At 42.5% G+C, this 16,842-nt stretch overlaps 1 protein-coding gene across 4 annotated transcripts in view; it reads right to left on the bottom strand.

Annotated features, from left to right (window-relative positions):
- The window catches only part of LOC133513376 (regulator of G-protein signaling 6-like), a 45,110-nt gene that overhangs the window by 23,276 nt on the left and 4,992 nt on the right, over positions 1-16,842 (bottom strand). For all 4 annotated transcript variants that reach the window (XR_009798478.1, XM_061844118.1, XM_061844119.1 and 1 more), the window contains exon 2: positions 15,551-15,646. Coding sequence is in view for 3 of the 4 variants with exons in the window: in XM_061844118.1 (XP_061700102.1) it covers positions 15,551-15,634 (84 nt within the window). In the remaining variant the exon portion in view is untranslated. The remainder of the gene's footprint in view (positions 1-15,550; positions 15,647-16,842) is intronic.

The following is a 16,842-nucleotide window of genomic DNA, read 5'->3' as shown; positions in this document are numbered from 1 at the left end:
TTACATTTTAAGGTTATCACGTTTTCTTTCTTCCATCTTTGTGTCGGTATGTATATATATATTTTTTATAACCTTTATTCAATTCGTGCTCCTCTGGGCACAGTCACCATACGCACATTACGCAACATCCACATCGGGCACTTAAACGTGGAAGATGAAAGTCAAGGAGAGTGCGACGGCGTCAGCCAACAGCCAGTGGATAACGCCGTGCTATTTTCAGGATGCTGGGAGGGAAGATGCTCACCACTGAAAGCCGCGATGGGAGGATCACACTCTGCACGAGTCGCTTTATCTCGTTGCCAATTTAGGAGCCCGACTGCTCGTCTGAGCTACCCAAGCGCTCGTCTTTAGAAGAGTGAAAGACAACTGAATTTAAGTTCCACTTTCCTGTGCCCGATACGTCTTCATTTTGAGACTCCTGTTGGGATTATTGGCAAGGGATTGGTTTGAGGAGGTGAAACCTCTGGACCATTTGTCTAATGTTGATTTTAACCCCCCCTTCTCTCGACACTTCTTGCCACTGAGACCTGCTCGTAATTGGGTTATACAGGAGGAAAGGGAAAGTGCCTCATACATCTTTGGTGGTGTAGATACTTGAGACACTCGACTGCAGTTTACGCTAGTTGTCAAGTGGCTAGCGGGCGAGATTTGGGCTTCTTACACTCTCCAATACACCTCTTCCTGGTCAATATTGACAGTAGATTCCATTTTAACTGAGGGCTGGGAACTCAGAGGTGAAAGCAGTCATCACACGCGTGGATCCCGAGCAGAAGGTCCTTCCATTGTAGCGCCGACATGCCGCATTTGATAGAGTGCAGGCAAACGAGAACCAGTTCACCTCTGAAATGTGTGGCCATATTTCCAAAAGCTGCACTGTGGTCAAGTCATTAAAACATATCCACATATCGGCGTGTCACATTTGTTCACATAGAGAGTGAACAAAGTTTGGTGCAACCACGTGGGCCTGGCTGACTGTTAACCTTCTTATAGTTAGATTGCTAGTTTTAAAACAAAAAGTGTCATAGTTAAACTATTGAAGTCACTGCAAAAAGTGGGTTGTAGTTTAAAAAAATGCTCACCATTGTAATTTAAACAAAATTTCTTACCGATCTCAGAAAGACCTGTAGAATTTGACATGATTTGCTTACACGGGCCAGGTGTGGACTGTGGGCCTCAAGTTTGACACCTGTGCAGTTGCCCATCTTAAAATAAAGTTCCAGCCCGACTGATGACCGTCATGCAGCAAAACCCGCTTTTTATTGTGGCAACTGACTCCCAAAAGAGGCAACAAAGCCTTCAAAACTGGTTGCGCACACGAAAACCGAACAACTGGCACGAGAACACAAGCCTGAATTTTAAAATCTAAGTACAAAGTCGAGATTGCCAAACAAGTACTGAATTGCTGGCTTCCATTTGCAACATTTTAAGTTTGAAGCAGTATTTTCTCCAAACAAAATTAAGAAGCAAGACACAACACAAGGTTTTGGGCTGCTGCGTTCTAAACAGATTGCTCTTCTGTATTCCTTATGGCAGTTCCATGTGTGCGGAGACACTTTCCAGCTAATCTTAATCATCGTAATCACTTTTTTCCCCCTGTAATTTCTGGAGTTTGTGATGCCATATGTTCCTGGTAGGAGACTTTCTACATTGGGCATGCTCACATGTAATCAGCTCCGGATTGCTCGACCTTTCCACGTACATGGATTTCCTGTCATGGCTGGTGGTGGAAGGGAAGGACGCATTATTAACAGACACACACACACACACACACACACACACACACACACACACGACCTTTACGTTACGCATGTTATTTTTTTTCTTTATTTCTACCCAAGAAAGAGAAAGACGGTAAGCTTTGCCGTAAGCAATATAGCCTTAAAATATCCCCTCAATGAATCGATTTTTGGAACTGCTTGCCTCACATCGTCCATGAACTGGAAGTAGCCATCGAACCAAAAGTTTCACAAATACAGCACTCAGTTCTTTTTTTCTTCACTTTGGTAACAGACCAGTCTTAGGCATTAATATTCGAGGTCTCCCCACCTGGCCTGGGGTGCCACCTGCAGTAGTACAGGGAGTCTTCGGTCTACGTCGAAGACCCATTCCTACAGTAGCGACTTAACTCAAATTTCAACTTAAGTCAGATTCCACCATTAAAGTCAGAATTGATATCAAAATACTTTGTATAAAAAACAAATACATTGAAATAAACAAGATGGTGTACTTAGCATTACTGCTGAGATGTGGATGGAGAAGAAGAAGCCGAGGCTGTGCTTAGCTATTGCGAAGGAACCTGGTCCTCAATCTTCTCCATCTCGACAAGTATCAAAGAACCTTGTTTCGTGATCATTGTATCCGACAGGAACGGAACTCTTCACATGCGCTGAAATACAGGGTTTGTCTTTTATAACTGTCTCCACTGTCAACCGACTGAAGCCTTGGTGGTGTTGGTGTCTTTCCTTTCTCCAGTCTTTTTATGATCTTGAGCTTCGTTTCCAGGGTAATAGATTTTCTTTTGGCTGCAGAAGCGTTGGAAAAGACACAGCTTTCTTCTATGGGGCCATAATGTCTAAAAAGGATGGAAAGAAATTGCGAAGATACTCCCGGCGCACAAACATGGACAAGCATTAGCCAGACAAAATGGCGGACGAGGGACGGGCGTTGTAAAGCCGAAACGTCTTAGGTCGAGAGCGTCTTAAACCGAGGACTCCCTGTATGTAAATCTGCGGGAACTACAGACTGCGTTACACCGATTAGTTCACCTATTAGAATTTTCAAACAATTTCAGACTTCTTGTAATAACAGAAACATTCCATGACATTATAAACAGCTTGATAGCCTCCATCACCATTTTCCATTCTGAAGTGACCTAAACTGGAACGCACCACTTTACGGAAACACGTTTCACCTGATATTTTTCTTCATCTCTGTGAAATTAAAGGGTTGTGTTCCCACTAGTTGACAGATTTCCAATGTAGGGAATAAAGTGGTGTTACCGCCAACTTGGCCGCGGTAATAAAATTTCACTGGCAGAGGCAACGCATGGAGGGGGGAAAATCTCACCCTCAAGAGCCGCGAGGCCACACATGGTCACACAATAATATGTTTTGGTGCCCTCAGTCCCTAAAAGGACGATTCCTCTCGCTACACGCAACACCCCTGGCCTTCATCTCAATGTCATCCTCCCCAGCCTCACCTCTTTTGTCTAATTACCATCCTTTTATTGCAGTTTAATGAAATTGGACCAAGCTTGAAGTGGTGTGGAGAATCGTGCTCGATTTCAAACAATTGAAAACATTGAATCAATAGACTCAAGCGCTACGCAGGTTTTGTTGCATTAAAGGACTTGCTCACTGGTAATTGATTATCTATAATGTCAAGAAAGCGCCGGTCGGCACATTGGGACCACATTTTGCTGTAAATCGTTTATTCCAACGAAGGACCCCTAATTGATGCCTAAAAAGCCAGAATATGAAACGTTACCATCACACCTGCCAAATTATTCAGTAGACTTCCTACAAATGCACTTGTCCCGCCTTTTCAGGCGATCTCAAAATAAAGTCCAATAAATAACAGTGGGCTGTGATTGAATTCAAATCTATTCAAAGAGGCAGACTTTAGATTCATTGGCAGTCATTTCAATCAGAGCTGCAATAAGATTGGATTAACAGCAGCAATTTAATTGTGGGGGGCGTGACGCGTGTGCAATGTGGCAACAAAACACGATTACATGTCAGCACCACATCGACAAATGGTCACAATTGGTTCCTCACAGCACCTGTGCACCTCAACCTATTTCAAATCATATTAAATAAGGGGCAGAGCTTTAAAAAATAAATAAAATGCTAACCCTTCAACAATGGACCACCAAATTTTAAGCATTTAATACATTTTTAGCAACATGCATGCAAATAGCAGAAGTATTTTTTTGGCCACAAAAGTAATTAACATTGGCAGCATGGTGGATCAGCTGGAAAGCGTTGGCCTCACAGTTCTGAGGTCCCGGGTTCAATCCCGGACCCGCCTGTATGGAGTTTGCATGTTCTCCCCGTGCATGCGTGGGTTTCCTCCCACATCCCGAAAACATCCAAAATTAATTCGACACTCTAAAATGACCCCTGGTATAATTGTGTGTGCGATTGCTGTCTGTCTCCATGTGCCCTGTGATTGGCTGGCAACCAGTTCAGGGTGTACCCCGCCTCCTGCCCGTTGACAGCTGGGATAGGCTCCAGCACTCCCCGCAACCCTCGTGAGGATAAGCAGCAAATAAAATGGATGGATGGAATATCATAAAATCAATTAGGGGTATGCCTGCACAGTAAAAATCACTTCAGTTGACATTGGCACAGTTAGGGAATAAAATGTAAAATATTTTTTATGTGCAGACGGAACATTAAAAAAAATGCTTGCAGTCGGGAAATTCTCTGATAAAATGTATACAATAAAAATGTAAGTATAATAGCTTACATCTTTCCGTTTTAGGGAAGTGCAGCATCAATAGTTTCATCAGTATCCAAGCTATAAAAACACTAATGGCATTTGTGATGGCTTTGGCTTCATCCACTTTTTAATGCCACTTAAATTTGCAACTTCACCCGCCCTCGTCTCGATACTGCAGTGATCAATGTTCAAGCGGTGCCCTTGCAAATTAGTCAAAAAATTCAAACGTATCTTGCTCGCCTTGATGTCTGCTAGCCAGAGGCTGAACCGCACTGCTGCTTACAGAATCGACATTAGGCTGGAGCATGAAGTAGTTGCACCTCCTGGTAGACGTTTTTTTTTTTTTTTGCATTATTGTCAACATTACTACTATGCCTCAGAGCTTAGCTGAGGAAGACTAATAAGCAAATCATTGACCAGGTCAAGGATCCCGTTTAGGATGCAGGTCCACGTTGTGGAACGGAGCCACATGATGCAGTCTGGCCTCGCCGGGCTTTCCGCGCCAGGCCGAGGTGACTTACAATTGTGACCCGGGTGACTCATCCTGGCTTCAGCCTCGACCCGAAGAATTATGGAGTCACAACACACGCATCAAGACACTGAGGTCCAACTGAACGCAGCTGCTGCTCATCTGAGTCACAGCTCCACTTCATCGCAAGCTCGTGTCCAATCGAGCGACCGCTTTCAATGTATTACTGAATTATTAAATGCAGGATGAGAGAGAACGATGGGAATACAGTAATAGCAGGGCATCTGATTTCTACCTAGCAACACCATTCAATGCAAGTAGGATTGCAACTTTCATGTGTGGGTTTATTAGCATCCCTTTGAATGTGTAAACCCTGTAGTTTCAAAGATTAAATTATTCAAACTAAAAAAGAGTTGCATAAATTACACAGGGAATGTGGAACCATGCATTGTATGTTCGTCAGGGATGGAAGTAAATTAGTGCCGCCAGGATTTGAAATGCCACAGAAAGTAGGATTTGAATATGAAATGTAAAGTAATCACATTTTCAATAGTTGTATTTCAGAGTAACATTTCAATGTTAACAATTCAACTGGCTACAATTCGCTGTCTGTAATTCACAGTCTGTGGCAGCAGGCAGGGTTACTTCAGGTCAGAACCAAACATCCAGCCAATCGCAGTTACGCTTTCTTAGTCACGTGACGTCACATACTAAGAAAGTGTGACTGGATTGGCTGGTTGTTTGGTTCTGACCTGAAGTAACCCTACCGGGTGGCACAGATGGAGAATTTCAGACAGCGAATTGTCGCCGGTAGCAACTATTGAAAATGTGATCACTTTACATTTCAAATTCACATCCTGGCGGCACTAATTTACTTCCATAGTCAGGACTTTTATGGAAGGCAATCATGGAATTGCCAATGACAGTTTCCATTTATGTGTTGAAAAGCAGCCATTTAGACATATTGGAAACTTTTGACCAGAGGTATGTGCTTCCAAACCGCATACATTTTGTCAAGGTTGCATGACCTGATGTGTACATCTTTACGTTGCTAGTGTAGAAGGTGTGACATGAGTACAGATATGGACCAACTGCTCGTTTGTTAAATTGAACATTTCAAAGGGTTTATATTTATAGACATTTTTCCAAGGTTACCGAAGGTTTAATTTTCCCCACATTCTGTGAAAAAAAAAACCCCAAACATTTCTATGATAGTATATATTCGGTAATTGGAGAACATTTTTGTTGGCCATCAGAAGAAAGTTCAAATTATAATCATCAAATCATCAGAAGAAAATTCAAATCCCAGAGAGGGGGCAAGGAACAAAGCACATGACTGGTCAAAACAAGTATTTCCCCCACCCCATAAGCAAAGGATAGGGTAGGCAATTTAAAGATTTGTGGGGAAGAAATGGGGAATATTTTTCAAACATATTGCCCAGCCCTTTAACATGCCTGAAAATATGAAATCCTCACAAAGGCTTCATGGAGTCACAACCAATTGGATGTGGATTTTGGTCTCTACCGGCATAATTAGCAGATCAGGGAACTTCTCAAATGCTGAGCAGGTACAAGACAGATTTAAAACGTGTTATTTGACCATATAAACTTTAAGTTACTATTAAGCCTTTCAATTCAGCCTTTGCATCAATTGGAACCAAGTTCTAAATTATGAGTGAAGTATCTGCTTTATCATTTATCTCTTCAAAATGCTAACATGACTGCCTTATGAACATTGAAACATCATGTAACAAGAGTTTATATTCTGTATAATTCTCAACTGGTTCTATGAAACGTACTGCAGAGGCACAACAATCAATGGAAAGTCAAATCTTTAATTAGCACGATGGTGAGTGAAACTGGTACAGGCGCAAACGAGAAACCTTCCCAAACAAGATCCCTGAAGGTTTAAACAAGCAGCCCTGAAAATGGGAAGGAAAGCGATTTCAGGGTCACGTTACGTAATGCCGCTGCAGGTTTTGCAGCATCTGTGCCGTTAAAAGTGCACATCATGCTGATATTTCTGAATTTATTCTGATTCATCACATCAGCCTCCAGAGATGCGATTGCATCTTCGTCTGCACTCTCGGTTCTCTCAGAATACTCTTGCGCCTTAATCTTTTTTTAAAATGTGCTATCGTTCACGGTAAATGGACCACAATGTGATTCCAATCATCTTTTACAGTAACTCAATCGAAGTCGACAAATTCACTTTCATAGCCTAAGTTCGGGGATTGGATGCTTCTACAGTCTACGCCTCAAAAATGACATCAGATCAAGAAATAATTCAGTTTCCGACTGAAGGGAAAAAGAAAGATTGAACGCCGGAATGGAAAAAAGATTGTGTTTTAATAGAAGAGTAAAAACAGCTGAACGTAGATGAATACGGTGACACCTTCAATTATGACCCCAGCATATTGGACTTGATCACTCGTATTCAAACGGAAAGAAACTGACTCAGACGCAGATCCCCTCCAACTCCACTTCTTCTCGCATTTCTACCATTTTCCAAGGAGTGCAACGACAAAGGAAAGAAATGGTAATGACACCAAGAAAACTCCAAACAGCGAGAAGTTTGTTGTACAACCTGAATGCTGTACAACAGACGACAGGAATTATTGGATTGTTGGATTTGACTTACCAAATAAGTCCAACAACAAACGGGTAAGGAGCAACACAAACCTCCAAATCCAGATAAAGAGTGTTTCACTTGTAGGTGCAGATGCTGTAAGGTCTGGAAACTGGAAAAGGTTTGAGGCTAGGTAATTTCACAAAGATAGCGCGACAGGGAAACTTTCACTTCAATGTCACTAGCAAAACGCCAAACAGCCACTGGAAAAGCCAAACTGGGGGGACAAGACCCTGATTCTCGGAAAAACGACAAGGCAGTTAGGTGAGGGGCAACAGGGTTGGCAACGTGAGAAGTGCTAGCGAGTCTTGCGTGGGTGGGCGGCGAACAGTCTGGCATTAGCCCCCACTTTCCCCCATTCTGAATGTAATGGTGAACTCTCAGGGAAATTTGCGGCAGGCACACCACTCTCCATCCTTCCCCTGACCTTTGGCTTTATGAGCTTTGCAAAAACTATAGCGGAATACCCTCCTCCAAAAAAAAAAGTTGCCAACAACAGACGCAGAGCTCAGGGCCCTTAAGGATCTGGGCTGGAGTCGGAAGGGGAATTAGCTACCTTCTGTTCGACGAGTACATTTGTCACCTTTGAGTTTATTATTTGTACATTCCCACCCCCCGCCCCCCTAAAAACTTAAAACCAATCATGTTGTAGTAACACTTTATTCTGAATAAGTCATCCTGTTATATAACAGCCACCACGTCAGATTGTTGACTGTGCTAATGCTAGCTCAGTTTTGCTAGTGCTGCTGTTTTGTCGAAGCTAAACGAAACGCCTCCAGCCATGCGTGAGATTTGCCCACTGTCATTACATGCAGCAGGATTTGGTAATGAAGAAGGATTTCTTAAAAATTTTATAATTACAATTGTGCTTTGTGTGGAACGTAGAAAAGAGTAAACATCCAGTGGGGGCAGGTTGAAGGTTCACAGAACAGGAGCGGCTGACACTGCATCATGAGGCTCTCTTCTGGCTGCGACTCAGCAACACACTTGACAAAAGGAGTTTGTTTTGATGCAAGAGCATTATAGATTTTTTTTTTTTTTTAATGGTGGATTAGTGCTCTGCTACTCTGCCAGCAGGTAAGTGGCAACCAGGGAATACACGAGTGTCACAGGCAGAATCTCATTATGTGAGAAAACAATGTACATTTCTAATTTTTTTTGCATTACATCAGAGGCAATATAATTTCATCCTTTCACCACTTGGCCCCACACCAAGTGGACCATAAGAAAAGTTGTAATTTGAGATGTAGTCACTACATTTTAAGAAAAGCCAACTTCACCAAGTGATGAGCATGGGGTGGGAGGATCTTTTCACACAATATTCACAAATTGCCCCAGGGTTGGAAATTCCAGTTTCAAAAATTCAAAATAAATTGCTCTTGCATCACATTTTCCATATGACTGAAAGCTACAAAATGAACAATTTCATTAAATTTGTAATTGTCAGCATATTTAAAACTAAAGGGCACTTAAGTAACATTTTGGAATATCCATCCATTTTCTGAGACGGTTATTCTCACGAGGGTCACGGGACTTTTCGGAATATGTAATCTTATATTTCATGGAAGAGAATATATGTGCATGAATGTGAGGGGCGGAGGAGGAAGAGTGAGGCTACAGAGAGAAGAGATAGCGAGGGTGGACGACTTCAAATATTTAGGGTCAACAATCCAGAGCAATGGTGAGTGAGGTCAGGAAGTGAAGAAACGGGTCCAAGCAGGTTGGAACAGCTGCCGAAAGGTGTCTGGTGTGTTATGTGACAGAAGAGTCTCCGGTTGGATGAAGGGCAAAGTTTATAAAACAATGGTGAGGTCGGCCATGATGTACGGATTAGAGACGGTGGCTCTGAAGAAACAACAGGAAGCAGAACTGGAGGTGGCAGAAATGAAGATGTTGAGGTTCTCGCTCGGAGTGAGCAGATTGGATAGGATTAGAAATGAGTTCCTTAGAGGGACAGCCAAAGATGGATGTTTTGGAGACAAGGTTTCACAGAGCAGACTTCGGTGGTTTGGACATGTTCCGAGGTGAGAGAGTGATTATGTTGGTAGAAGGGTGCTGAGGATAGAGCTGCCAGGCAAAAGAGGGAGAGGAAGACCAAAGAAAAGGTTGACGGATGTTGTGAGGGAGGACATGAGGACAGTGGCTGTTAGAGAGGAAGATGCACGAGATGGGCTTAGATGGAAAAAGATGACACTCTGTGGTGACCCCTAACGGGACAAGCCGAAAGGAAAAGAAGAATCTTATTTTGCATGTAAATCCATTTAACATGTTCAAATACTTGTCTAATTTATCGATCCAGTGCCTCCAAGAAAAAAAATGAATGTGGAAAATCCAAGCGTTGTTGCTTTACTTTGGCCTCATAAACTTGGAAGCAGAGCAGGGAGCTTCCCGGGTGCCCCACAGAGTCTCTCGGGTCATTGAGAGTACAGCGGGAGGTAGCCGAGGAGCCTCCGCCTGCATGCGAGCAGCCTTTTCACCGAGTGTGATAAGTGGGAGGCTCAGGAGGCTTTTTTAGGGCGCATGAATGTGGGACACGGTGGTCTCACTCACTGCAAGATGAATGGACCCCCCCCCGCCCCCACCACCTTTTTTATGGACACATGCACAAAGCTTCCTATTAGCCTCAGCCAAAGCATGCATAAAGAACTTTTACATCTCATTAAGAAGCACACAAACACTGGCTGCACTAGCGGATGAACGCCCGGTAGTTGGGAGTCCACCGTCGGCCAGTCGCGGAGCTTTTGGCACAGGACGCACCCCTCGCCGGAGAAAAGCCTTTTATTTCACTTGCAGCAGTTCTCTAGGTGAATAATCCTGTCAACAGTCTGGTCACTGCCAAAACACTAAATCATCATCCAATTATGATGCCTTTCCACTGGACTTCCAGGATTTTTGCTTGGGCCCTCTGCTGAACTGGAAAGCAGAGCAGCATTCACACAAGAGACAAAGCTGAACACTAAGTCTTGTTTTTATCAGACGGTATCGAGCCAACTTGGACAGCAAGCCACACTGGCACTTAGCGCGGAGGCTTCAAAGATAAAAGCTCCCATGATGCAAAATAGAGACACACCGTCATACGTGATAAAGCACTGGCTGTGCTTAGAATGTTTGTCCTGAGTGGACACTGGAACGAATGGCGTGCGGAGGGCTGCCAGAGCCAAAGGCGAGGCAAGTTGTGTCAAGAAATTTGAGATATGGACTTGAAAGGTTTGGCTCGCCGAAGAGCTTGGAATTACACTTTCAATTTTAAGGCAGTTAAATTTGTCTCAAATCTTTCTGAAGAGTGTCTTAAGGCTGTGAGAATAACCAGCCAATTCTGGCGCTCAGACAACAATTCACACCAATGGACAATTTTTTGGCTTAGTACAGATAAGGAGGTATTTTTATTTTTTTTTTAGATGTGCATGAATGAGAGGAGCGGAGGGCGATGAGTGAAGCTCCAGGGAGAAGAGATAGCGAGGATGGATGACTTCAAATACTTGGGGTCAACAATACAGAGCAATGGAGAGTGTGATAAGGATGTGAAGAAACGGGTCCAAGCGGCGTGGAACAGTTGGCGGAAGGTGTCTGGTGTTCTATGTGACAGAAGAGTCTCCGCTAGGATGAAGGGCAAAGTTTATAAAACAGTGGTGAGGCCGGCCATGATGTACGGATTAGAGACAGTGGCACTGAAGAAACAACAGGAAGCAGAACTGGAGGTTGCAGAAATGAAGATGCTGAGGTTTTTGCTCCGAGTGAACAGGTTGGATAAGTTGAGAAATGAGCTCATTAGAGGGACGGCCAAAGTTGGATGTTTTGGAGACAAGGTTCGAGAAAACAGTCTTTGATGGTTTGGACATGTCCAGAGGTGAGAGAGTGACTATATTGGTAGAAGGGTGGTGAGGATGGAGCTGCCAGGCAAAAGAGCGAGAGGAAGACCAAAGAAAAGGTTGACGGATGTTGTGAGGGAGGACATGAGGACAGTGGCTGTTAGAGAGGAAGATGCACAAGACAGGCTTAGATGGGAAAAGATGACATGCTGTGGCGACCCCTAATTGGGACAAGCTGAAAGGAAAAGACGAAGAAGAAGATCCTGCGTTTGGTTCCAACACTGATCTAGAATCTAGTCCTCCAAGACAAATGTCAACGTTTTCAAACAGCAAATGTGAAACAAGACTTATCTTCGAAGAGGACACAAGAGGAGGGAATGATAGTTGTCTAGGGATAACTTTAAAAAAAAATGCTGATGAAGGAAAAGGGGCCCACAACTCCCTGAGGACCAGATGGAATGACTTCTGCGTTTTCTACTATTAATTGGAAGCATCCAAAAAAGTGGGGAGAAGAGCAAAAAATGTGGGGCGTACGATTATATAAACACACCGTCTATGTGCGGCAACCTACTTTTGCCACAGCACAAATTCCGTCTGCACGCGCCAGAGGCAATAAGGCGTCCTGCAGTTATCGAATCGTCTTGCTTCACTTCCTCTTTTGGTGGGAAAGACGAGGGGAACTGCTGGAGGACTGCAGCACCTACAAGCGCAATGCGGGCAGACAAACAACAAGCGCCACTGTTCAACGCTCGGCCTCACTAAGAAGCCACTTCTAAACTCCTACACAGCCACTTATATTTTGCAGCCCATCCACAACATAGCACGACTACATTTCACCGCCAGTTGTTGGAGCTCTAAAGAACATTCCTGACTCCACAGTGAAAGCTGACAAGTCTTATCGTCACTGTCTGAAGATCGATATCGTTAGATGTCTTGATACTCTATGTATTTTTGTATGCTGACTCGAAAATTTTATGATGAACACACACCGATTCCACTTTACTAATAACTTTTAAAATTGACTTTTGATTTTAAAATTATTTATCTGTCAATTAGTTGTGCATTGTTTAATAAGATGAACAATTATGGTTCCAATGTCATAACCCTAACGCAAAAGTACAATGAAGCACATGACAAAAATTTGACACTTCTTAAGCAGTCTCATTTCTTTTTACTGACTTTATTTTGTAGTTAACGGAGGCAACACATCATCCGTGTTCCTACTTGTATACACTGATCTGTAAAAAAAAAAAAAACGACTGGATACCTCTATGGGCACCAAGTCACCGAAAGCAGATATCCGCCATTTTGATACTCCCAAAACAACCATGCCGACCTGTGAAACAATTAACTGCGTTAATCACCAGTTTCGTGGTTGTGAGAAAGCATTCCACAGGCAAGGAAGATTAACTTTGAGACTGTTAAAGTTTGTTTGTAAAGGTTTTTTTTATTTTATGATGAGCTTAATTCACTTGAACAAAGTTTTGCTTACGGTTGTTGTTGTTCGCTGTTAACTCTCTGCTTCACTTTCATAGGCTGACATTTTTTTTTTTTCCAAAAAGCGATTTTCCCAAACTTCATCAGTGGGTAAGCAAGAAAACACATTTTCTGTGAAATCTTTGATGAATTTCACAATACAGAACTCTGCAAATTGAAATTGATTTTCAAATGCGAGGAAACAATTTGTCTAAAATAGGACATTGCAGAGACAACAAATGAACAATGCCTTTAGCATGTATTTTCCCATTGCAAGTCTTTATTTCCAAAAATATATCTAACTGATTGACTTAACATTGAATGTTTTTATGACAAAAAATGCTTCGTTTTTTGCTATGTAATGATAATAGTGCTTCACAGCGTGTTTTGGGAAAAGTTAACATGTCAAGGAAATCGGGCCTTAGGTAATGTAATATGCCAGGTTTCTTGGTAGTCACAGTGTTGTATGTCTTTCCTCTGCACTTTGCCTTTTTTGGCTTACGAGGTCGAATTAAAAATCCTTCATGTTACCAGAACTGGAAAAAAAGTCAAGCTCACACAATCAGTTTTAATTCTACATGCCAAACTTTGAGAAAAACCCCGCCATAATCCAACCTGTAAACCATGGCCTCCACACGTTTTGGGAGTACCAAGATGGCGGCCAATGGCTTCAACCCATCGACACACCGCTAGATATGTATGCGCTATCCAGTTTTTTTTTTATTAGATCAGTGCTTGTATGTCCAAAACTATCTCTTCTTCAGCTCATATTTCGTCTTGATCTCTCATCTACTACTTTTACAAAGTGCCCCCTAGAGTTCCGACTGAGACGCCACAACTGAAATCTCTTGTTACAGGTAACATTTAAGTAAAATGAGGTTGTTACTGCAAAGTCTGTGTCTTAATATTTAATTAGAGTACTCAAATGTAAGTACTTTTAAGTCTAAAAAGTATCAATCCCTCCTTATATGTGTGCATTATGTAGTTAACTTTCCTGTAATTCTAGTACTATATAATGAAATGGATTCCACAGCTAAGCGAAGAGAAATCCGAAAGTGTTATACTGGGAATCATCACGCTTTCAAGTGGGATTTGAAAATAAAGAGGCAGTAATAAGAAACCCCGTCAGCCTTGACCGTTCCTGTCGCCGTGCACGCGACTGACGCACAACATGACAAAAGCTCCCCACGGGGTGCGCACTGACAAGCAAAAAAAAAAAAAAAAAACCTCCAATGTGGCGCCGCCGGGCCTGAGCGGCGTTGCATAATGAAGCCGCGCGCCAGCGTAAACTGCGAAGATGTGCAGTGTTGGTGTTCTTTTGCAGTGCGCTACAAAACAAAAGAGGGGGGGGGGTATTGACAATACGGGGAGGACACAATAGGCGGACAAAGTGACCCACATACTGGAAATGACTGCAGGCCTCCCGCTCGCTTGTGAAAGACAATTATTAGGAAGCCTGCCTCGGAGCATGACAAAATTTCTGAAAAAATATGATGCAACAAATCAAATGTGGCCATCTGTTTACTAATTTTTTTTTGGGGGGAGGGGGACCTATGCTTGAATATTTGCTGAAAACTCACATAGTGGCAGTCAGTTATGAAATTCCCTGAGAAGATGCTAAAATGTTGTCTAGATCAAAAAGCAATACAGTAGTTCATCTGAGAAAATATGACACCATCGTGACGGAGAGAAAAATTGGTTTCTTAAGGAGGAGTCAACTTTAGCGATGGTGGTCGATCGTTGTTCATGTGCACAATCAAGTCTGTATGAAATTTATTTTCAAGGATCCTGTAAGATTAGTTTTAAATATCATTAAATTATTTTGGGATCATAGTGGTGTAGTTAGGGTTTGATTTGATCTATTGATTGTGTAGAACAAAACAAAGTAAGGAAATTCCTTTTACAATGTGTAATTACACAATCCGATCTGGTATGTAAGTTGCACGTGCGACTTTAGGAAGTATGGCCTAAAAACTGGTGGGTTGCACAAGCAGTTTGTTCTTTTGGTTTTTTGAACAACTCATAAAAAGTAGCGTTGAGTTCAAGCAATTCATCTTACCAACATGAATGGGCGTTACAGTCCAGTACAACAAAAGAATTAAATGATCAAGAGACTGCTCGCAACTGGGAAGTCAAGATTTGCACTGCATTTGCAAATATGAACATTTTATGGGTGTGGTGGTGCGTAAATTGGTACTTTCCCCACATCAAAGCTTGGTTTTTAATTGAACCCAAACAGCAGTGCATTACGATAAGTGGGTTTTTATAACAGTTCCCTAGGTTTTATTAGATTTTTGATTATGGTACGGTGGACCGGGTCAGAAGCTCTACCAGGCTGGAGATGGAACACGAAACTTAGACAGCTAACCTCTGCGTTACGATTCCAATCAGGAGAATGCGTTTGTGTCATGCGACAGTCCTGACACGAATAATGGCCATCAACAGAGCGCTGCAAGCGGGTTCCACTAGCGCTCAGGCTCTCATGTAAAAGGGCCAATGAACAATGGACAGAACTTCTCATTTGATAACTTATCATTGAACGAACATGTGAAAATTGTCTAACTCGCGATGGAGTCACCTCTAATCCTGAACACATGAAAACGTAGCGGGAATATATAGCCTGATGCAGAACAGTGACCAGTTTCAACCAAAGCGTCACTGGCTCCCAGTCAACGCCCACACCCCCATCCGCAACTACGCCCACACAATCAAAGCCAGGCTTGCCTTTCTGTAGACGATCATGTTTGGAGAGTCCTCATCTGGATCTGCGATGTCCACGCCAACGCGCTCTTTGGAGCCCTCTGCCATCTTCACTCACACCTGTCAGACAAAACAACATTTGGCCTTTAAAAGTCACGTATTTTTCTAGAGTGACACTCTTCCATGAATTTCTTTATCAAAAAAAAAACAAAAACGACAATTTTTCCTACAGGTGTCCAGTAAAGGCCTCTCTGACAGTTACTTCTGTTTGGCCCAGTTTGTCTACATTTGGTCAAGACCACCACCTTTCCTCTGACTGGTTGTTTCAACATAGAAGACACACTTGTGAGAGCAAAAGTGTTTGCTAAGTTGATAGCGCTGCCTCTGGAGTGGAAGGGGAGGGCGAAGAACTTTGCTGGTGACATAGATAAGATCAAGATATTCAAAAGAGCGAAATTCCAGGTCTCTCGGCAGAGGTTGTGACAAAAATGTAATTTTTAAGAAAAAAAGTTGTAAATATACAGTGATGCCTCAGTTCTTGACCACAATCCGTTCTAGAAAACGGTTCGAGAAGTGATTTGTTTGAAAACCGAATCAATGTTTCCCATTACAATGAATGGAAAAAGAAATAATGTGTTCCAAGCCGAAAAAATTGGGCTTTTTAAAGCATTTTTTTAAGATTTTCCCGATAACAAATGGCATAGTAGAAATACATGTATAGTTTAAATACTTTATATAATAAAATAATTAAAGAAATATATTTATTTTTTGCTTAAAATGTATGCTTTAGTAATAGAGTACGCTAGGCTCAGAGTGCATTGCCGTATCTGTAGCGACTCAGCCCCCAGCCTTGTAAACTTTTTTATTGACAAAAGTGCAGAATAACTTTAAACAAGCAACTTGCTTTCTTTGGAGCCATGATTGGGGGTTAATACGGTAGTGCTTGATAAGAAAAAAAAATAACAGTCACTACCGGGACAGGTCTGCGGCCAGAGGCTGTGTTGTACAGAATAACAAATGTGCGCTGGTTGAGCTGCTCCCATTATGTCATTTCCGTTTTTTTTTTTTTTTTTTTTCGGGGGGGTGTTTGAATTGACAATAACAAGTTGGGTTGGTCGACTGCTTGTGCCGCGCGCAATGTTATTTCTGTTTTTTTTCAGGGGGGGGTCGTTGGAGTAGACAATAACAAAGCGCGTCATGGGTGGATCAACTGCTTGCGCCTTGCGCATTATGTTATTTCCCCTTTTTTCAGGGGGCGTTCGAATTGACAATGACAAAGTGCGTCTTGGGTGGGTCAGGTGCTTGGGCCGCGCGCA

This window comes from Syngnathoides biaculeatus, chromosome 15, assembly GCF_019802595.1.
Source record: "Syngnathoides biaculeatus isolate LvHL_M chromosome 15, ASM1980259v1, whole genome shotgun sequence".
Taxonomy (NCBI): domain Eukaryota; kingdom Metazoa; phylum Chordata; class Actinopteri; order Syngnathiformes; family Syngnathidae; genus Syngnathoides; species Syngnathoides biaculeatus.
Note: the sequence above shows the minus strand (reverse complement) of the source record. Positions and strands in the feature narration are given on the sequence as shown.